At 38.1% G+C, this 22,194-nt stretch overlaps 3 protein-coding genes across 3 annotated transcripts; all 3 read left to right on the top strand.

Moving 5' to 3' along the window:
• The first annotated feature begins 2,076 nt into the window (after window positions 1-2,076).
• Window positions 2,077-7,434, top strand: LOC117369827 (5-hydroxytryptamine receptor 3A-like). Its single transcript, XM_055221367.1, has 9 exons — window positions 2,077-2,173; window positions 2,260-2,304; window positions 2,368-2,474; window positions 2,878-3,047; window positions 4,040-4,200; window positions 5,199-5,409; window positions 5,988-6,176; window positions 7,121-7,156; window positions 7,190-7,434. Exons 1-9 carry the CDS (start codon window positions 2,117-2,119, stop codon window positions 7,432-7,434), a joined length of 1,221 nt encoding a protein of 406 aa, XP_055077342.1. The 5' UTR covers window positions 2,077-2,116.
• A 420-nt stretch (window positions 7,435-7,854) lies between these two features.
• On the top strand, window positions 7,855-14,342 carry LOC117370338 (5-hydroxytryptamine receptor 3A-like). Its single transcript, XM_033965734.2, has 9 exons — window positions 7,855-7,995; window positions 8,076-8,239; window positions 9,015-9,059; window positions 9,143-9,249; window positions 10,235-10,404; window positions 10,476-10,639; window positions 11,795-12,005; window positions 12,317-12,526; window positions 13,738-14,342. Exons 2-9 carry the CDS (start codon window positions 8,093-8,095, stop codon window positions 13,992-13,994), a joined length of 1,311 nt encoding a protein of 436 aa, XP_033821625.1. The 5' UTR covers window positions 7,855-7,995; window positions 8,076-8,092; the 3' UTR covers window positions 13,995-14,342.
• Window positions 14,343-18,725: 4,383 nt separating this feature from the next.
• LOC117369826 (5-hydroxytryptamine receptor 3A-like) lies at window positions 18,726-21,937 on the top strand. Its single transcript, XM_033965172.2, has 9 exons — window positions 18,726-18,771; window positions 18,865-19,028; window positions 19,107-19,151; window positions 20,036-20,145; window positions 20,366-20,535; window positions 20,610-20,770; window positions 21,020-21,230; window positions 21,310-21,609; window positions 21,723-21,937. Exons 1-9 carry the CDS (start codon window positions 18,726-18,728, stop codon window positions 21,935-21,937), a joined length of 1,422 nt encoding a protein of 473 aa, XP_033821063.1.
• The last annotated feature ends 257 nt before the right edge of the window (window positions 21,938-22,194 follow it).

Genomic DNA, 22,194 nt, shown 5'->3' with positions numbered 1-22,194 from the left:
TCTGAAGGTTGGTAGTTCAAATCCCGCTCTCGACATAAACATCATTGATTGTGCAGCATAATCCATTGACCCACAGGTTGGCGGTACGATTCCAGCTCCCACAGATGAATGCTGTTGTTGTGTCCTTGGGCAAGGCACTTAACCTACCTTGCCCCTATATAAAAGTGACCATTTAGCCTATAATTATTTGTTTTTCTTTCCTTGCAAATAAACTACATATAAAACATCCTACTTTGATGAATAATTGCATGATGACTTCTTACACGACACTTAGCCACTGCAGACACTTGACCAGACCGTATAAACTGCAGATTTTCATAAAGCCTCAGGTGTGACACTGGAGCTGCTGTGGTTTTCCATCTTTTTGCAGAAAGTCACACACCAGCACACTGTGGCTAATCTTTGTTTAGTCTCAAACCACCGACATGGCGAAGCGTGCTGTTTCGTGTTTTTCAAATCCCCATATGATTTGCGTAGGATTTGTTCAGATGAAGCTCAGATTTCAGTAGGAATATATGAATACAGCAGAACCACTGAAATGAAATTAGTTCCACCAGAAAGAGCGAGTGGAGAATGAGTTGCAGATAAGATAGTGAAGCTTTTGTTGGTATGGTCATTTTTATTTGATTCCAGAAAGTAACATTTCGACATGGCATCTAAAATCCTTGGACAAGAGGTATGGGGTATGAAATTATATAATGTTTGTGCTTTAAAGTGTTTTTGTAATGTGAGATTTTTTGCTTTTTTCATCCAGAAGCTGCAGGTGTCAGTGATTGCGTTGACCATTCTTCTCTGTTTTGGTATGTTTTATACAGTTATTTAGCCCAAACAATACAATTACATATAGAATACACATGATGAAAAATTAGCACGGTTGCCATTGCATTTACTAATTCAAACCATTTTTAGGGGATGTAAGTGAATTATGATGATAAACAGGAAACTGAAACCCTTTCTTTACTATATTTATTTACTTATTTGACTTTTATGTGAAGCACTTTGGTCAGCTGAGGTTGCTTTAAATGTGCTATATAAATAAACTTGATTGAATTTTATGTGACATTCGGCCAAATTAATTCATATCTACATTTATTAGACGATTGATTGATCCATAAGTGAAATGACTTTGACACAGCAGCTCACAAATTACAATATAAGAATAGTCCGTAATTACAAAGGGCACAAAAGATAAACCAACATTTATTTAGTGTATGATTTTGTGAACCACTTTATAAAAACTGCACTATTTACACATTTAATAGAGCATGAAGACTTAATAATAACATCTTTCTTATTATGAATTAAGTCTTAATTCATAATGAACAAATAGTCAGGTTTCGTATATCTGATTAAGGGGTTAGGACCAGTAGTGCAACGTAAAGTAAAAGTAGGAAAGTACTGTACTTAAATATACAAATTTTAAATATCTGTACTTTACTTAAGCTAATTTTAAAGTGGATACTTTTTAGTTTTACTTTGCTATATTTGAGAGAACGTACCTTTACTTTCTACTCCACTACATTTTTGAACAGGACTGAAAAGTAAAAGTTTTTTTTTTTTGTAAAATTTTGAGACCCTCTGAAAAGGTTGAGGGGTTTATTTTCAACACGTTCATAGTCTGAGCAAACAAAAATAAACAAAGAAAAACAGCTTGGAAATCTTTATTCGGTTGTTTCTGTTGAACAAAATTCAGCACAAATCTTTATCAAAATCAAAACATTTGAAGCTTTATTAGATCTCAAAATCTGTGTGAAAAACTTTTACTTTTTGACTCTTAATGTACATTTTTAAACAGGTACTTTAATACTTTTACTTGATTAGATTTTTTCATGAGATACTTTTACTTTTACGTGAGTATTTTTTGCTCCTGTATCTGTACGTTTACTTAAATAACAAAATTGAGTGCTTAGTTGTGTATTGAGTGTTTGCTTTATAAAGACTAATTCATGAGTAGTTATTATAAAGTGTTACCCAAATACCTTATGTTGTGTGAGTGTTGTTCCTGTCAGCTCCCTGCAGTGCTGTGAGGGTGAACTGTTCAGAGCCCACACAACTCGCTCTTCTCGCCGCCCTCGAGCCCGTCTTCAAGGTGAATGCCATCCGCCCCGTGGAGAACATGGGCACCTCCACCAACGTCTCCGTCTACTTCACTATGTACGGCATTCTGGGAGTGGTGAGTTGAACTGAGCTGAAATTAATGTAAGTCAATGTAATGTCTCCAAAAAACATGGAACCCAACATGTGTGTTTTTTACTGTAGGATGAAAAGGCCCAGCTGCTGATGACTTACATCTGGCTAAATGTTGTAAGTATGTCTAAGACCGCAGATAAACTATACCCTAGAATAACATTTTGTCTGATGTTACAGTTATGGGACAATCAACTTGTTTCGTGGGATCCAGATCAGTGTGGCGCCAAAAAAGTAGCTCTTCCCAGGAACAAATTTTGGGTTCCAGATGTTGTCATCAACGAATTGTGAGTCTACACTTTATTTAAGGTTATAGCACAATGTGTAAATCCATGTAAAAGTGTGTAAACTCTGTTCATTTAAAAAACACTCTTATTAGTTATATGTATGTCTTAATGCGGTATTGGTGGTATAACAATTCCACTGCAGTTCAAACATTTGCTGATGTTTTTGTTAACTGAATCCGTATTTCTTTCCCTGTTTAGAACTATTATAGCAAGTCTTTAGTCTGATATTAGGCCAGCTTTAGCCTTAGTTTGTAGCCTACAATGGACCTGTTTTAGACCTGGTTTAGATCTAGTGGTACTTAGCGAAATACTTTATTAGGTGATACTTGCAAAAAGTTTGCGAATCACTGAACTAAAATATTACACGATCTTTTAATATGGCATTACCAACTTTGTCTTTTAGCATGGATGAAAACAAAGCTCCCTTCGTGCCATACCTCTATCTCTTTAGCAACGGGCGAATCAACGATGCTTCACCAGTCAAAGTTGTCAGCTCCTGTAACCTCGACATTTACACGTTTCCATTTGACATCCAGAACTGCACACTCACCTTTAACTCCTACCTCCACAGAAGTAAGTTCGTAGTGGAAACAGTACTGAAAAAATTATGCATGAAAAACTAGCCACTGTAGTGGCATTTCAGATCAATCTTTTATACAAAACTTGATGAAATACTTTGTTTTAATTTGTAGTCTGCATATCTGCATCTCTGTTCTGGCCAATCAGAGCAGGCGATGTGTTCTTGTCAGTGTGAAAAGGAGCGGAGGCAGCAGTGGTTGGGTCAATTGGGACTTGTGTTGTTTTCAGTACCAATGATTTAAAATGTAATTAAAAGTATATGAATTGAATTATACTCAATGGCAAGTACATGTTTAAAAAGCTACTACTAAAAAAGTACAATGGGCTCTGTGCACAACAGCGCTCGTTAACTTCACTGTTAACGTCACTACTTCCAGTTTATCTCTATAAGGTTTTTGCAAAGTCACGCTAAAATCATAGTCTGGATATATATAAATGGACATACCTAACATGCTAGCCGCCACATTCCAAAAAGTGATCATGGGTGAGATTCCAGCTCTACTGACTCTGGCTCCAGTTCACTTTACATTGAACAATTGTCGTCCCTTTCAGTAACTGCTGCTGTCAGACTCATCATTTTGGTCTTAAAATGTTAGTGTTAATCCACTCTACATGATCCTGGTGTGTTTATTTTACTATTTTGCCCGTGAATCAAGATATGAACATTAATAACAGACAAATCAGGTGCCTTATTTTCCCGAAGTCACTCGTGCTAGTGTTAGCAACAGGTTCAACTGACAGTGTTGCTAAACCAGTGTTGCAGGCGGGAAGGGGCTTTGTTTTCAACAGCTTTACTCCAGATTAGCTCTTTGGCTGCTATGATCCTTGTGGTCAGAATTCCAAATGTGGAACTCAACTCCAACCAAACATTATAGGCGACGTCACACTCACTTCTTAACACAGTCTATGTCTGAGAGCCCGGTTTATAATGATCTGTAGTGGCACACAGACATTCACTGGTTTATATTTCATTTGTGGATTTTCAGTAAAAGATATAAGGATGGTTTTGGGACGACCTGTGGAGAAGATCACAAGTTTGTCCAAAAGTGTGATGACTACAATGGGGGAGTGGGAGCTCATTGACATAACCCACCACACTGGGAGTACATCCTATGATGAAGAGTCCATTGATGAGCTGGCCTTTCACGTAAGTTCTAGCTTCAGTTTTTCATTTCATTTGGCTTTATTTATTCAGGGAGAGCCAAGTAAGAGCGCTCAGACTCTCTTTATCATGGACTCTCCATTTAAAATACATTTAAAAACCCAAACAAAACAAATAACTATATAAGTCCTTTTATAAGATTAAAAACAGGAGCAGGTGTGAGTATAAATGTTTATCACCAGATTATTAAAATGTATTTTTGGCACCAGTGTGTCCAGATATGTGTGACCTTGAAATTATTATTATTATTTTTTTTTTCTTTAAGAAGCAAAATAATCAAAAGCTTTTTTTTCCCTTGTCAGTTCTAGTGTGTCCAGTTTTTAGATATAGACAATCATGAGATCTTGTATTAAAAGTTCCCGTATCAAAGTTCAATAAACAAGTGAGACATACAGGCAGTCCATCAAGTCCTGCCTTATAAATACATGTTATACAGTGTTCTCTTCTGGCAGACAGAGATAATAAATATACTGTATACATATTAATAATGAAAAAATAAGTCACAATACCTGGTGTGCAGCAGCAAATTCTGAGCCCTAGGTAAAAATCATCTTGGGGGCCCCGCACTACATATGGTCTCATGAAATATGCATATTACAGACTTTGTGAGGGCCCCTCCCTGCACTGGGCCCTGGGTAAACAGTACCCATTATGGATAAGATAACTGCCAAAATATTTCCTGAATATCGTGATCTTGATTATTAAAGGTTCTAGATTATAAAAATTTACTATTGTGAACTTTATCCATGTTAGAATGAGGAAACAACATTATAACATAGATCAGAATATAGAGCAATAGAAGCCCTTTAAAAAATATAGTTTCTCATTTTGTCAATATTGCCCACCTGTAACTTATTACTAACAGTACACACTAAACTGAACTAATACTGTTTTAATTTAGATAATAGACCTGTCCAATTATGCTCTATAAATATTTTCATTATAACGGTTGATTTTCCTGATTTCATATTTTTGTATTTTAGATCAGAGTGCGACGCAGGGCCACGCTGTATGTGGTTAACCTGATCATCCCAAGCTGTTTCCTCATCACCGTGGACCTCTTCAGCTTCCTCCTGCCTCCTCAGAGCGTGGACAGGTCGTCTTTTAAAATGACCTTGATCTTGGGCTACACCGTCTTTTTGCTCATCATGAACGACCTACTGCCCATCACTGGAAACACCATACCACTCATAAGTAATCTACAAAATGTTTAAGGTTAACATTTAAAGTGCATATGACAGGTTTTTATGCTTTTTATTAGGTTATTTCATTTGGTCGGATAGTACCTGTGGTAAATATTATTGCGGTTTTACAACAGCAGTTTGTGACATTGGAAAATTTGCAAAAAAAAGTTGAAAATTACAGGAAGTAGAGCTGAGTTTTAAAATGGCAATCTTCAACATATGTCATTAATACACAGAATTCCATCCAAATGCGCACGAAATGCTATTTTCTAACAATTTAAACAATAATGAAACAAAAATAAAGGTTTTGTTAAGTATTTTGTCAGATAATTATTGTGCAAATTAGACAAACTTTGACCTTTACACTACGGTTGCTAAGTAACGTACCGCTACATATGTCACAAATCCTGCCCTTATTAAAATAAAAAGTAAAATGATCAACTTTGCCAGAAAACTAGGCAAGATTGTTTGCAAAATCTTAATATAAATAACAATGAAATTTGTAGTCTGTCTCATCATGTGCACTTGAATGTTTTGGTGGCAGAAATAGGCCTATGCATGTTTCATTTGCTGATGTTTGGGTTCCAGATGTCTTCTTCTCCTTGTGCCTTGCTCTGATGGTGGCCAGTCTGCTGGAGACTATCCTGATCACTGATCTGCTGCACAGCTCCACTCGACTCTCCCCTGTGCCGCGCTGGGTCCGTGTGCTTGTTCTGCAATTTTTTGGCTGCCTTGTCTGCCTGCCGTGGAAACCTTCAAAAGATACAAAAAAAGCAGGTAAATGCTGTGAACTGTTGTTATTTGTGTAATTGTGTTTTGGATAGAAACATTGTAGAGCACATTTACTAAACCATAAATTTACTTTTTAAATTATTTTTTTCACTGAATTGTTTTTATTTTATTAAGATATCAAAGTTGGCTGTAGTATATTTGTTGAAGAATTACTCTATAGAGATTGTGCACTGACACCATTTTATTTGAAAAACGTTCGACATTCCGACTGGCATTGAGGCAGAGCTATGGGCAGCATAACTGTCAAAATGTGTAGCTTCATTTATGTCCTTTGAGCGATAGTTTTTACCCTGTACGTACTCAGAAACATCTTATTTAACGGGCCTATATTACACACATTTGACTCCTGTGAGCTTTAAGCCCTGTTAGAATGCTGTTACCACCTCTATCACAAACAGCTACCTTTTACTTTTAGTTCAGCAGTAAGGCTGAAATTATCCAAATGATTCTAATGAAGGTGTATGGAGTTTAAAAACACGGTGGAGCACTTTCTTCCTTCATTACCACATGACATCACAGAACTCAGTCTAAATATGCAGGACTTGTGTGTTAAACATGTGTGAAAAAAACAAAACACAACTCCAGGTTTGTTTGTGATGAGAAAACAACATTGTAACATAGATCAGAAAACAGCATAACAGCATACTTGATGTTCTTGTTTTAAATGTCAGATACAAAGTAAATACCAAGTGGTGTTGTAGACTTTTGCATTTATTATTAAGCTGTAGCAGCTCTTTCACATTGCATGTGCTTTGAGCTCTTACAGGCGAAAATGTCATGTACCTTTGTTTCTCACTAATGCAATTCTAAAGATTGTGACGTCATTTGCAACGTAACCCTCGGGATAAACAAGGGACCACTGTATAAAAATATGACCATTTACTATATATTTCTCACCTTCGCTGGTACAGATGCAACTCTAACTTCAGTGGAGGCAAAAAAGCAAAATAGCCCTTCCAATGAGAGTGTGAATACGGCTGAGATCCCCAAAGGTGGAGGGGAGAAGGTGGAGAGGGACCCGTTGGCAGAGGACGCAGCCCTGCAGGAGCTCAGGAGCCTGGGGGAGGACCTGCAGTTTCTGCGGCTCCACGTGGACCAGGAGCTGGGAAAGACTCCGAGCTCCAAAGAGTGGGTCCAGGTGGGTTTCGTCATAGACCGCCTGCTCTTCGGCCTCTACATCCTCTTCATCTCAGTCAGCTTTGTCACCATCATCATAATCTGGGTCAACTCATACAATCTATAGTCTCTGCTCCTTAGCACAGGGCTGGGTCATATGCTGAACGGGTTTTCTTTTGTTCCATTTTAGTCCTGTAGTGTCGGCTTGGTTGGTCCTTTTCTAGTCCTGGTTTAGTTAGTGTTTGAAATAAAAACTATATTTACATACTAGATTTTTGGTCATATCACCCACTTACATGTGTCTGCTGATTTCATATATGCCACAATAGACATAAACCATTTTAAATCAGTTAGTTTATTTGTTATTATGTGTGACATTGTACTACGGTAGAGTGGAAAATAAACAAATGAAATAAAACTTTATAAACACATTTACTCAGTCCCATGTGGATTTTTTAAACTACAAATCAGCCATTAGTTTGATATCAATCAGGATTTTCTGATGGCTACACATTGTAAATACAGTGTTATTATGTAGGCTTAAGACTACATCCTCTGCTTTTTGAAACAAACTTAACTGGAAATGTAAAAACACACTTACTTTACATACTGCTGATATTTTAGTGCCACCAGCAGAAAATCAAGTGCTCTAGGGTTCTGTTCATCTTCATCAGTCTCTTTCTGTGCGGTAAGTACCATTTTAACCTGCATTGTAATCCATGCTCTGTTTTATCATAAGTTCTATTTAAAAGTGTTTTTGTCCTCCAGTGAACGGGGGATCTGTCATGTTGAACTGCACCTCTCCGAACCCGACTGCTCTGCTGCAGGCTCTCAGTCCAGTCTTTGAACTCAACAGCATCAGACCAGTGTCAAACCTCAGCACACACACTATGGTCTCTGTCGAATTTATCATGTTTGGCATTTTGGGGGTGGTAAGTTCACAACACTATAATAACTGTGAAATATAAAGGTCCTATATTATGCAAAATGGACTCTTTTGAGCTTTATGCCATGTTATAATGTCATTACCTCATCAAAAACATTGTGTTTTGTTTCATTCGCGCATCTTTAAGTAATCCTGGTTTATTAGTTTGTCTACATCTCCACCTTGTGATGTCATTAAGCAGTAGTTTTCAAGTTAACAGCTATTTTTTACTTCTCGTTTAGTAGAAATTGATTGATTCCAGGGCTGAAATGATCCAAATTATTCTGGTGAAGGTGTATGTATTGCCACATGACATCACAAGGTGGAACATGGTGTTTTCTGTTTGAGAGGAAAGCTAAATATGGAGGTTTGCGTGTTAAACATGAAACAAAACACAACTCAAGGTATGTTTGAAGAGGATGAGGAAGCAACATTGTAACACAGATCAGAAAATAGTGTAATGTGGGCTCTTTAAATGTTTACTACGTCACTTTTTGGGTGGAGCATTTGTCATCTATTTGTCTCTATGGAGATGTTATTGCTTTGCCTAGAAAGTATGGCAATAAACGTGTCTCTGCGGTGACAAGGCCAAGTTACAGGTGAGATGTGTGGAGAGGAGACCCCACTTCCAGTATGAATGCGTGTTTTTCAGTAAGATAGTTAAGTCAGTACAGTACGATGGGAACATTCCAGACAAGGCAATAACATCTCCATGGAAACAAACAGGAAAAACTGTTTAAAAATCCCTAGTGCATCTTTAAATCTGTATTTTTTTTCCTCAGGATGAAAAGGCCCAGCTTCTGACAACATTTATTTGGCAGTTCTTGGTAAGTTGCTAGTCTTGATGTAACACATGTATTATATATAATAATACTGATGTAATGAAGTAATTTACACTTTGCTTTCTTAGGTCTGGGAAAATGAGTTTATGAGATGGGACCCAGAACAGTGTGGCTCTGACTGGCTGACGATTCCAAGAGAAAAACTGTGGGTGCCAGACATTGTCATTAATGAATTGTGAGTAACAGTTTCTATAGAGTAAGTGTAAGTTTCTATAGCTATTTTCTGATCACAAACAGACCTATAGTTGTGTTTTGTTTCATTGACACATGTTTAACACTCAAACCCTGCATATTTAGACTGAGTTTTTATCTCAAACTGTCGTAACCAGTAAGATGGAGAGACCAAAATTGCGCGACTCACGAAGGTTTAACAGAATTTTATTCACAAAAATGTTCAGAGTTAGAGTTCATAAATCCACAAAACCGGGAAGCAAGGATATTTCAAGGGTCAGTGCATTAGTTAACATAGTCCGTGAATCCAAGAGTGCTGGGGAGCGTGGGTGCGGGTCCGTGACCAGGAAGGGTCACGAGTGCAGGGTGAGGATAACTGGAGACCATACCAGGGATGACGAGAAGGTACAGGAGCAGGGTTTCCGGAGCTGGTACTCGGGCGGAGATGTGTGACACGCGGACGTTCCGGCGCCGAGTGTCTGGTCCTCGCTCCTCTTATCCACTGCAGGTGGTGTTGATTGGGTTGATAGGCTGCAGGTGTGCGCAGGAGGAGCAGGACTCCGCCCAGCTCCGGAGACAGGCAGGTGAGGGAGGGGGGAAAACACAGCACGGGAGGACAGCAAACCGGGATCACGACACAAACAGAAAACACTTTTCCACTTTGAAATGTCATAAGATAATACACGAAGCGCTCCACTGTGTTTTTAAATGCCATATACCTTCACTAGAACCACTTGGATAATTCTAACCTTGGAATTGCCAATCTCTATGGAACGAAAGGTAAAAGGGAGCGGTTAACTTGAAAACTATGACATCACAAGGTGGAACAGAGCATTTTGGGCTTTGGAGATGCAGACAGCCCAATAACCCAGGATTACTTAAACATGTGTGAATGAAACAAAACACAACTTTAGATATGTTTTTGAGGGTACTGAGGGGGTTGAGGGTAACATTCTACCCACATGAATATTTCCACATTTCCACTGTAGCATGGAGAAGAATACAGCCCCATCGGTCCCGTACGTGTACATATACAGCGATGGAACGGTGCTTGACGATCAGCCAGTAAAGGTCATCAGCTCCTGTAGACTCGACATATACCTGTTCCCCTTTGACACTCAGAACTGCAGTTTCAGCTTCAACTCCTACATACTCAAGAGTGAGACTCAAGAGTGAATGTTTTTTATTCTGACAATGTAATATAAACTAAAGGAATCTTTTTATTTAAAGCTAACGATATGCAACTTCAAACCGTTTGGGAAGACGATTTTAGAAACAACATCTCTAAAGAGGTCATGACTACAATGGGCGAGTGGCAGCTAGTCGAAATCACAGTGATGAAATTAGAACTTCCATCCAGCACACAAGCAACCTACCAGGAGCTGCGCTATCATGTGAGGATTATATTTGTACTATACATTCTAGTCAGAAACTTAAAGAGTCATTTTTCTGCCACCGGCTCGTCTCCATGGAGGTGTTATTGCTTTGCCAAGTGGTTCCACAGAAAGGTGTTAAACTAATCTATATCCATGGAGTCTCACCACCAGGTCAAGTGACAGGTCAGGTCTGTGGAGAGATGGGCCTGCTCACAGTAAGAATTTTTGAGCAATAAAAACACAAGTAACTGAATATCCTGTTAATGTCATACAGTGAAACATTTCAGGCAACGCAATAACATCTGGAGACAAGCAAGTACCATAGCCCCTACAAGAAAAGTTACTTAATGCAACTTTATAATGTTCTTACCTTTGGTTTTTGATGTCATCCATGCTCTCCTGGGCCCTATTCAAATGTTCCTTATGGCTAGCTGTAGGATTCTGTCCAATGCTCTGCCCACAAGCCTCTCTCATGCTCCCACATAAGAATTCTCCATAAATATAGAAAAGCATGACACAAAACTGTAAACAACTGGACAAACAACCTGATGCGATGTGCAGTAGCTTCATGCAGAACACACAGCCTTTGACTCAGAGGCTCAAAATCAAAACTGAAACTTATTAAACATGTTAATATGTTGCTTTTGGCATTTACAGAAGAACAAAAGGTAACACGGTGATCTAATATGTTATGTGTTAGCAATTAATACATCATAGAAGTAAAATATCCTCTCTTTAAGCCAGTCTAGGATATGTTTTTGCCTGTTCATTTATACATTTATTCATTGTTTGCAAGTAGTTGAAAAAAGTAATCAGTACCAAAACTATACCTTTATAAAAATACAATATGAGAAACTATGTAGATGAAATGATAAGCCTGAATTTTGGAGTTCCAGTATGTACTATTTGCACTTTTTAGCACATCGAGTATCGGCCTTCAATCTCCAGCACAGGCCGATATTTTGTTTTGGCCGACCTGCTGCCTAAAACATACACATAAAGCTTAATTTGAACATTTCACAGTGAAGAGATAACTGAACAAAACGTGACTACACAGCTTCCTTATACGTTTGTAGTAAAAAAAAAAAAAAAAAGGGCTGTGGGTGAGCTACTTAATTTGTGTGTCGATCTCTATACCAGTCTCAGTTTAAAATATCTCATGTGTTACTATAGGTGACCGTACGGCGCAGTCCTACCATGTACGTAGTGAACCTGCTCCTCCCCAGCTGTTTCCTGATTGCAGTGGACCTCTTCAGCTTCCTCCTGCCTCCTCAGAGTGTGGACCGGTCCCTCTTTAAGATGACTCTCATTTTGGGCTATACCATGTTTCTGCTCATCATGAACAACCTGCTGCCAGTCACCGGGAACACTATACCACTGATGAGTATGGAATATTTATGGGAAATAGGGCTGAGCGATTCGGGGAAAATGTCAAATTGCGATTTTTATATTCCGATTAGACTTGGAATTTATTCTTTTAATAATGAGATTCTGTTTAAATTTCACATTTTGACAAGCTAATACAAGAATCCCATGCATTTCAGAACATTTAATCTACAGGGTTAGCAGTTTTTTATGCAGAATAATCATGCAAGTTCAAAAACTGCAGCCTTTGTGATTTGCTAATTGCGTCCATTCAAATTGGGATTTCAATTCAATTACGATTAATCAATGCAGCCCTATGTCTTTCTGTAGATGTGTTCCTGTCCATGTGCCTGGTTCTGATGGTGGGGAGTTTACTGGAGACCATCGTCATCACAAACCTGCTGTGTGGCTTTGCTAAAAACTCCGCGGCTCCCTGGATTCTCAGAGTGGTCATTTTGCAGTTTTTCGGACCTCTCGTGTTGCTTCCACCAAAGCCTAAAGCGAAAGAGGACACAGTAATTAAAAACCCTGCTGTACAAGGTATATTCTATTAATCAAAACATAACCAACTAATTCTGTTGACATGTTAAAGCAGAAATATTTATGCAGAATCGACTTTTCGGAGCTTTTAACCATGTTGTAGTTGTTATTCCTTCTCATTTACGCTCCCAAAGTTGTATTAGGAGAGATTTGTGCATGTTTGAACAATCTTTAATCGCTCATTTTCAAGACGCCATATTGTCAGTCAATCCCTGTCCCACCGGCATGCACGCACTGCTCTCTACTTTACTCCATTCTGTAATTTTATTTTCTTATTTTCTGTGATACGTGTAGGATTCGGCAGCATTTTGTAGTCATTTTGGCGTAAATGAAAAAAACTCTGCTACTTGCTATTGCGATCTGCCCCTATCTGCCCCATGAGAGGTGCTAACAACTTCACAGCTCTTTGTTGCGACAACATCTACAGCGGTGTCTAACACAGAAGTTTGCAGGCTTGTTTCTTTTGCTACATTGTTTTAGAAGAATATTGTGATTTAAAATGTGCAAGATGTCTGTGTAATCCCTCAGTCGTCCAGATATGATCCACAGTAAAAGAAAAATTCAAATCTGTCAACAGGACAAAAAGTTGTAGGAGTGAAGACGTTTTGATGCTCATCCAAGCCACCTATTGAGAACTGAACGGAATTGTCTTCACTCCTTTTAAAATGTGCAAATTATAACATAATGATCTATGGGTGTCACAGGTCATGTACAGCAAGTTAGAGCACAATATCTCTTCTTTAATGACAAAAGAAGACATTTATTTATGGTAGATTGTTATAATGTCTTAAATAGGTGGTAGACTCTTTAGTGAATCTTTAAATTTCACAGTGCCCTGAACTCACCTCACTGTAATGATTTCTGGTTAATGTTATCGCTACAGCTGCCCTAGATCAGATAAAGATGCGGCTGACAATCTGCGATAACAGCCTCATATAAAAACGTCCCTATCACTTGGCACGCTTTCATTAATTTAGAATAACATGTTCAAATTTGTAGTGAGGGTGGCATGCATTTTGTAAAAGTATTTATCTATGTTGCTAGTTCTAGTTCAGTTCAAAACATTTGGTTCTTTTTAGCCTGCTTAGAATATGTAGCGAAAAAATCCTTTCTTAGGCCTATTTCAAAATATACATAGCCTAATAATTTGTAGCTGAGTGTGTCTAGTGAATATACGGTGTTCTAATCAAAGACCATTTCTATGTCTCCAGTAGTCACGGATTCATACAAGAGTCTACAACAGTCTGCCCCCGTGCCCAGGAGCAAGACAGTGGAGGCTCTTCAGGGCTTGGGCAGAGAACTTCACCAGATCCGCCAGCAGGTGGAGCAGCAGCGCAGTGGCTGTGAGACCTCAGAGGAGTGGTTTCAGATGGGCTACATCACAGACAGAGTGATCTTCGTCACCTACATCATCTTCATATCAGTTAGCTTCATCACCATAGTCATCATGTGGGCACAGGGATCATGAGGGTTAATGCCACAACAGGGAAAACCACCAAAAAGGAGCAAAAGTGGGACAAGTTTGGACATGGAGGGGCAAATTCAGAAGTTGAAGCTTTTAAGTTAAATAGATCTAGTTACAGAGGCTATATTTTATATTCTAGAGATTACATATAATTTTTATTACACAGTTTATATAAGAAATAGGCTAACTTTTCTCAGTTAATATTGTTTTTTCATACTTACCTACAATAAGGAAAACACACAGAGGATATTCTCTACATTGGATGGATGGAGGTGAAATGGCTGTGCAGAACAACCAAAAGAAGGACAGGTAGAGTCTATATATAACATACAAATATACTACCAGTTAAAAGTTCGGCCACACTCTCTCATTCAATGCTTTTTTTCTTTATTTTTACTTTTTACTTTCTACATTTTATATATATATATATATATATATATATATATATATATATATATATATATATATATATAAATATATATATATATATATATATATATATATATATATATATATATATATATATATATATATATATATATACACATATATATACAGAAGACATCAGATATATTAAGCAAGATATATATTAAATTTAAATATATATATAGATATATATTAAATTTAAATATATAATGTGACATGATCATCTTTACAGATAAAATTTGTGTGACAGTGTGACATATTATGGAAATGAACAATGTCATTTTGAACAGAACCCATGTTAAAAACAGACAGGAAGAAGAGCTGATCCTTTTTTTTACTGCCTGAGTTTTGGGAAAGTAAAATCTGATAACATGAATTATACTTCAGCTGACAATCTCTTCATCTGTTTTGTTCTGGTTCAAGTCAGTCACTAAACTGGTGAATTGATGATGCATGCTCTATTAATATTATATATATTTACTTTTGTTATTCAGGGTTTGCAGCTGCATTAAATTGAACCAACTCCAGAATAATCCCTGTTAAATGCATTTGAACATGAAGTGTTTCCCAAAAAATTGATACTTTCTGCAAAGACTTTGGACATTTGGTGTAATGAATGCAACTTTAAGAGTTACAGTAGTGGCCATTTTACGAGTGGTGAGTCAAAGCTTCAGGTGTCTCCATGGAGATGTTACTGTAATGTGGCACGGTACGGTAATAAACTTATCCATCTTGTATTTAGTAAAGTACAAGTGCTCAAAAATATCTATAAATAATTATTTAAAAAATGAATGAATGTTTAATGTCACTGTGGAACATTCAAGGCAAAGCAGTAACATCTCCACAGAGACACGCAGGTGGCAGACACTCTCCCAGAAAAGTTACATAAAGCATCTTTAAAATATTGTATTATTCAGCTACATTTGAAGTAGCTTTGTTGCCTTCACAGAACGACAAAGAACAGACAGTTTCTATGTTAATGCAGCAGGTGTGTAATGTACTTGGACCTGTGATATTAAAGGAGCAGTCTCTTCTCATATTTAGGACTGGGACAGTTTGTTGGAACCAAATCTTTTTCTTACAATTTTTTTATTTTTTATTTTTTTGCCTTTTTACACTTATTAACTCTGAATCAACTCAAGAATCAGGATAGAAGCAGAGCAGGTGACATGAGGGAGAGCCTTGTGCACACAAAAAAAGATTCAGCATCTTAATGACAGTTAGTTTTTAAAGAGCCTAACTATTATTGAATTTTATTTATAATTTCATAATTTCAAAGGGTAAACTCTCTCCCACACTCAGTTTGAACAGTTTTAAACAGATCTAAGCCTTAGTGATTTCTCTCTGTGATTAGTTTGCAGTTAAATAAGTTCTCACATTGGCTCCTGTCATATAATTCAATATAAAAAGAGCCAGTCTTTTGAACAGCTCTTTGACATGAACAGATCCAAAAGATTCGGATCCCACAAAGGAGCCGAAAGTCCAATCACTACATCTGGAGTCAGGTGGACGTACATCAGGCATCAACGACAACAAGGAGCGGTACCTGCTGGGCCTCACCTGCTCTTCAGCCTCTATCCTCTACAAAAATTAGGCATATGTTTAGAATTCATGGGTTTCCACTTCCTTTTCTCCTTTGAGGACTTTACTAGGTTATTCAAAAGATGTAATATAGGGTTTTAAATTTTTAATCGCAAAGAAATACAACCATTCAGTTGTTTCTATTGAATAAAATGCAGCACAAATCTTCATCAAAACCACTACATCTCAAAATCAGTGCAAAATACTTTTAGCTTTTTACTCTTTAAGTACATTTTAAAACAGATATTTTAATAGTTTTAATTAAGTAGATATTTTCATGTGATACTTTTAATTTTACTTGAGTCTTTTTTTGCTGCAGAATCTGTACTTTTACTTAAGTAACAAAATTGAGTACTTCATCCACCACTGACAATGTTTTTACTGGTAACTTAATTTAGAAACAGTAAAAAGTACCTCAACATTAGGCACTTATTGTTTGGACAGTAACAGCTGCACGTGAGGTCCCGGGAGGCTCTGAGTGTTGAAAAATAAAATAGGTGAGAGGAAGGCCCAATCAGAGGTGTTAAAAAACAAGTCCTGTTATTCTTTGAGTTTAAAGGTCCTATAGTGCTAAATGTACTTGTGTAAATGTTGTGAGCTTTAAGCCATGTTATAATCCTGTAACCTCATCAAAAACAGACCTGGAGTTGTGTTTTGTTTCATTCACACATGTTTGAGTAATCCTTTATTATCAGTCTGTCTACATCAGGGGTCACCAACCCTGTGCCCGCGGGCGCCATGTCGCCCCCAAGCCCCACATGAGTCGCCCACAGACCGGTTCTAAAAAATAGCACAACTCACTAATGAGCTGCATCTAAAATTTAATTTTATTCTGTTGCTTTTTTTTTTTTTTTTATCACCCTTGCGTTTATATAGATTTAAAAATGACAATATCTTAAACATATGTTCATTATACGTGAAGTTTAGATAAGTTAAGGTGAACTTTGACCTACTCACTTCAAAGGTCAGTATTGTGCGCGTGACAAAACCGGTGCTCCGCTCGCGAGCGCTGTGAGGATGCGCTGAATGCAGTTTCTTACTCCAAAACATGGTAGAAAATAAAGAGATCACTTTCACAACGATTTAAGTCTGTAAAAGAAACCTGCGCGTATCTCATCTGCGGAGCGACTGTGGTGACGGCAAAGCGGCACAATGTGGAGGGACATTTCACTACGTCTCACAAAGCTCCACACTAACTACCCACAGGGACGCACACTATGGGCAGGACAAGCCCAGAGCTAAACGCAGCTTTGGGTAAACAACAGGCTTTTTTCACCACAAAGTCAAAGTCACACAACGCAACCGAGATTTATTTTAAAATATGTAAGCTTATTTGTCTTTAACATTACATAATTGATAACTTTATGAAACATGGTGCAATGTGCATTATTTATGTTTTGTTAAAAAGGTTTGTCAGTGGATAGTGAAAATGGGACACTTTTCCTATGAGGTGTAGTGATGTGTCATCTGGAAATGTAACAGTTACTAAGATTAGTAAAGTTAAAGTGCTGAATACTGATATCTGTTTCCCTCCTTGCTCATTGTTGATAATTGTTTTGAGAAATCAAATGTGATCAGTGTCTTGCAACATGATCAGTGTGTTCACATAGATGATTATCATTTATCATTATTAATAATGTATAACTAAAGGCAAACTGAGAAAATGTGTTATTTCAGAAGAGCGTCTCAAACTGGTCGCTCTTTGTATGACTCAGTGCCCATAAAGTGGCTCTCAGGTTAAAAAAGGTTGGTGACCCCTGGTCTACATGTCCAGAGCTCAAAATGCTCTGTTCCACCTTGTGATGTCATGAAGCTGTAGTTTTCAAGTGAACTCCTACCTTTTAACTTTAGTTCAGATATGTTACAGCCCTGTTCGTGTGACCGCAACAAGGGAAGGGGGCAGACACTACTGAAACTGTTTTAAGTGCTCTGCTGGTATGTTCACTCTGTAAATTACAATAAATATGTGCAAACTGAACTAAAGTGCGTTGAGGCGATCGGCCGATGGCATGGCCAGGTGGGCCCTAGTGCATCCGGGTCACCTCCAAAAACACACATTATTACTATTATTAAAAAACATGGCACAATCCAGAGCTGAAATCATCCAAATGATTCTAATGGAGGTGCATGGAGTTATAAAATACAATGCATCACTTACCACATGACATCACAAGGTAGAACAGAGCGTTTTCTGTTTAAGAGAAGAACTCTAAACCTAAAGATGCAGGGTTTGTGTGTTAAACGTGTGAATGAAACAAAACACAACTCCAAGTCTGTTCGTGATGAGGAAACAACATTCTAACATAGATCAGAAAACAGCGTAATATGTGACCTCTAAACATTGAGTTTCTTTATAATTTTACATTTTAAACATTATTTCTTTCAACTTAAATTTGATTATGATTTAGTTTATAGACATATTCATGTACATAAGCTATGCCCATGTGTTTATAAGCCATTTCCGTGTATTTTCTATTTTTTAAACAAGTGCAAAATAAAGATGTGTTTTTGTACCATTCCATTTTAAATAAAAACAATAAAACTGTTTGAAATAAATACTTCTTATGGTATTTGTAGAGACTAATTGGAGAACATCACTTGTTAAACTTGCAGTTGTCTCTCAGGGGAGTTGATTAGCATGCCCCTCCAATTAAAAACCATTGCAGGATGAAGTTTTACTCTGTACCAGCAGTGTATCTCATTCCTGGTACTTAAGGACGGTGCACAATGACCCTGCAGGAACTCAGCCTCTTTTGCTTACTTTTATTATCAGGTATGGCATCCAACCTCTTTATGAATGAGGGCTACTTCATTTTTATTTTATTTTGTGTGTGTGTGACTTGATAATTGTTGTTTTGTTGTCCAGTGTCTTTGTGTGACGGTAAACTGCAGTGTAAGGAGGGGCACAGCGGTCCGACCCATGAGTCCATACAGGCTGTGTTTGACCTCCAGTCATTTCGACCTGCGGTGAACCTGAGCAACCCCACCGTCACCAACATCTCGTTCACGCTCTACGCAGTCCTGGGAGTGGTCAGTACAAGGCTCCTCACGGTTTACTAAATCTGCTACTTCCAAGTCTGATGATTGAATTTATTTGGTCCATTTCAGAACGAGAAAGCACAGATTCTTACTACTTTTCTCTGGCTTAGACTGGTAAGTACTGACTGGTGGTATAGTAGTATATCCAGTAGATCATTAAGTAGTTTGAATAACTTGAGTAAGAGAAATCGTACTGGGACTGCATCATTTTGCATTGAATTTCTCCTGCTAAAAGTAAAAAATAGGTTACTTTTCCCACTGTGAGTGTGTCTAATTAGGCTGACAGTATTACATTTATTGTGTGTCTTGCACCGCTCCTTCAGATATGAGTTGTTCTTTTTTTTTATTAATGTATTTATTTATAGCCTGAGAGACATACAGTATAAGCATTTTTAAATACAAGATTGTTGATCCAAGTAATATTGATGACAAGACATACTGCTTCAAATAACAAGACAGAGGACTTAACAGGACAGTTTGTAGACATGACAAAAAATAAATAGATGAATAAATAAATACATAAATGTGTGTGTGCTAAAGCATGTTGAAGTTGCAGGGAAGATAGAAAGAGAGAGTGAGAGGGGTCAGCTCAAGTGGAAAAATTAACAAGAAGGGACATATGAAGATAAAATTTAAATATTGTTGATTTTTTCTTTTTTTTTTTAAAAGGCAGACCTGGTAGAGTGCTGTTTCCCTTGGTGTCATGTATCCATAGAGTTATTTATTTTTTGTAAATGTTTTGGCCTATGCTTTGAAATGACCAGATTTACATTATTTCATTCATTATTTTATGTTTTGTTCTTCCAGTTAACGTCAAAATATAACTCAGATGTTACGTCCACACAGCTACAGCTACTTCTGTTCTCTTACTTGAGTAATTTCTTGGATTTCTTCTCTATTATTAAAATGAATCAGCTTATTATTTTGAAGTCCAATAACTTTTATATGAGAACAATATTTGGCAACCCGCCTCTTGTCATTCACAAATCTCCTTACAGTACTGGTTTCATGAGTTTCTCATATGGGATCCGGACGAGTGTGATGGTGTTACCAAAATCTCTCTCCCGGTGAAGCAGTTGTGGTCTCCAGACATCATCGTTTATGAGTTGTAAGTGGCATATTTCTGTCTTGTGCTCTTTTTCACACAGTTAAACAACAAATATTTGAGCTCCAGAAAGTAAAAAGTACTAAAGTATACTTAAGTACACATTTATGGTATGTGTACAATACATTTTCAAGTGGATACATTTTACTTTTATGTCACTACATATGAGAGAAGATATCTGTGTTCTGCTCTTTTCACTCCTCCGTCTGAACTCTTTTTACAGTGTGGACGATGATGTGTCTCAGGCCTGTCCCTTTGTCTACGTCAACCACACGGGACATATCCGCTGGGACAGGATGCTTCGGCTCGTCTCCGCCTGCAACCTGAAGATCTTTAGTTTTCCTTTTGACGTTCAGAACTGCACCTTTACCTTTGGCTCTTACATGCACACCAGTGAGTTGGGTTCCTTGTTCTTGTCCTAAATATTTCTCCAGTTCTTTAAATTTAAGTTCTTTCCTCTGCCACAGTCCGAGATGTACGAGTCAGCCCTGCTCTCACCTTTAAGGAGATGTCTGGAAACTCCAAGCGTTACCTGGAGGCCAGTGGAGAGTGGGAGCTGGTGAACATTCTGGGCGAGACCTCCATCCTGCAGTTTGGCATCGACGAGTGGGACATCATAACCTTTTGGGTGAGGCTTAGCACTGATAAATAAACCTAATCAATGCTTTTACACACAGTAAATATAGCAAGTTCATTTCAATTCAAGTTTATTTATATAACACGTTTAAAACTACTTCAGTTGACCAAAATACTTCACATAAAAACAACAAAAATGTGAAAATTAAATTGAGAAGATGCAAAAATATTAGATGCAGACAAGGAGGAAAAGCATTCAACTGTCGGCACTAAAATGTTTTGGATGTCATTTCTACTTCAGGTGGTGATCAAACGTCGCCCGATTCTGTACGTGGTAAACCTCCTGATCCCCAGCTCCTTCCTGATGATCATCGACATCTTGTCCTTTTACCTGCCTCCGCACAGTGTGGACCGCGCCTCCTTTAAGATGACCCTCATCTTGGGCTACACCGTCTTCCTCCTCATCATGAACGACCTGCTGCCCAGTACAGCTAATGGCACACCCATAATAGGTCAGAGTGGTCTCATTTCAAAGATTTCTAGCTATAATTTCCACAGCACTAAACAGTTGGACATTTTGTGTACATTTAGGTATCTACTTTTCTGTTTGTCTGGCTCTGATGGTGATAAGTCTGCTGGAAACTGTAATCATCACCAATGTTCTCCACCACAACTCCATGAAATACAAGGAGGTGCCAAACTGGGTCAGAATAGTTGTCCTCAAACATATCGCTCGTCTCATCTGCTACCGCTGGCTAGAGGATGAAGCACCTGCCACAAAACAAGAAGAAGGAAAATCGAATAATCTTAACTGCACATCGCCGCCAACTGTCACCCAAACAGAAAACAACGTGCCCGTCCCACACTCAACGAGCAATTATGGAGGTAACTGTGGAACTTTTCATGTTGTGAGGTACACCATCTGCTCGCATCCATAGAGAAGTTGTTACTTTTGCATAACACGGGCTCTTTAATGAGTGCCTTTGTGCGTGGTTGTGTGGCAGGTGTTTCCCTCCCTGAGCTGCAGCAGATCTGTCAGTACGTGGGGGACCTGAGAGCACACCTCCAGTCTCTGCAGAAGGAGAGCGAGCTGCAGGGCAAGTGGTGTCATGTGGGCTACATCCTGGACTTCCTCCTCTTCAGAATCTACCTCCTCCTCATCTCCTGCTACGCTATGGTCATCATCTGCATGTGGTGCATCTGGATAAGCCAGGATTAGATGGGAAAAATAAGGAAGACAATGCAAAATCATATACAGCTTTAAATATCAACTAATAAAATACATCTATTGAATTTTTTTTCTAATTGCCTGGGTGACAGTTGGAGTTTGTCCACTGATCCGACCATTAGCGGTTCCAATCCCACTCTCGACATAAACATCATTGGTTGAGAGGTCAGATCTATTTACTCACAGGTTGCCGGTGTGATTCCAGCTCCCACAGATGAAGGTTTCCATTGTGTCCTTGGGCAAGACAC

This window comes from Periophthalmus magnuspinnatus, chromosome 4, assembly GCF_009829125.3.
Source record: "Periophthalmus magnuspinnatus isolate fPerMag1 chromosome 4, fPerMag1.2.pri, whole genome shotgun sequence".
Taxonomy (NCBI): Eukaryota; Metazoa; Chordata; class Actinopteri; order Gobiiformes; family Gobiidae; genus Periophthalmus; species Periophthalmus magnuspinnatus.
The sequence above is the reverse complement of the archived record's forward strand: the minus strand, read 5'-3'. Positions and strand labels throughout refer to the sequence as shown.

What these genes read in the sequence shown, in the direction of transcription:
- LOC117369827 (XM_055221367.1), top strand. Translation starts at nt 2,117, where the DNA reads ATGGGCACCTCCACCAACGTCTCCGTCTACTTCACTATGTACGGCATT. An exon ending in TGTACGGCATTCTGGGAGTG is followed by an intron (nt 2,174 to 2,259) that starts GTGAGTTGAACT and finishes TTTTTACTGTAG; the next exon opens with GATGAAAAGGCCCAGCTGCT. An exon ending in AAATAGCCCTTCCAATGAGA is followed by an intron (nt 7,157 to 7,189) that starts GTGTGAATACGG and finishes CCAAAGGTGGAG; the next exon opens with GGGAGAAGGTGGAGAGGGAC.
- LOC117370338 (XM_033965734.2), top strand. Translation starts at nt 8,093, where the DNA reads ATGTTGAACTGCACCTCTCCGAACCCGACTGCTCTGCTGCAGGCTCTC. An exon ending in GACATTGTCATTAATGAATT is followed by an intron (nt 9,250 to 10,234) that starts GTGAGTAACAGT and finishes TTTCCACTGTAG; the next exon opens with CATGGAGAAGAATACAGCCC. An exon ending in GAACACTATACCACTGATGA is followed by an intron (nt 12,006 to 12,316) that starts GTATGGAATATT and finishes GTCTTTCTGTAG; the next exon opens with ATGTGTTCCTGTCCATGTGC.
- LOC117369826 (XM_033965172.2), top strand. Translation starts at nt 18,726, where the DNA reads ATGACCCTGCAGGAACTCAGCCTCTTTTGCTTACTTTTATTATCAG. An exon ending in CTTTTCTCTGGCTTAGACTG is followed by an intron (nt 19,152 to 20,035) that starts GTAAGTACTGAC and finishes ATCTCCTTACAG; the next exon opens with TACTGGTTTCATGAGTTTCT. An exon ending in GAGCAATTATGGAGGTAACT is followed by an intron (nt 21,610 to 21,722) that starts GTGGAACTTTTC and finishes GTTGTGTGGCAG; the next exon opens with GTGTTTCCCTCCCTGAGCTG.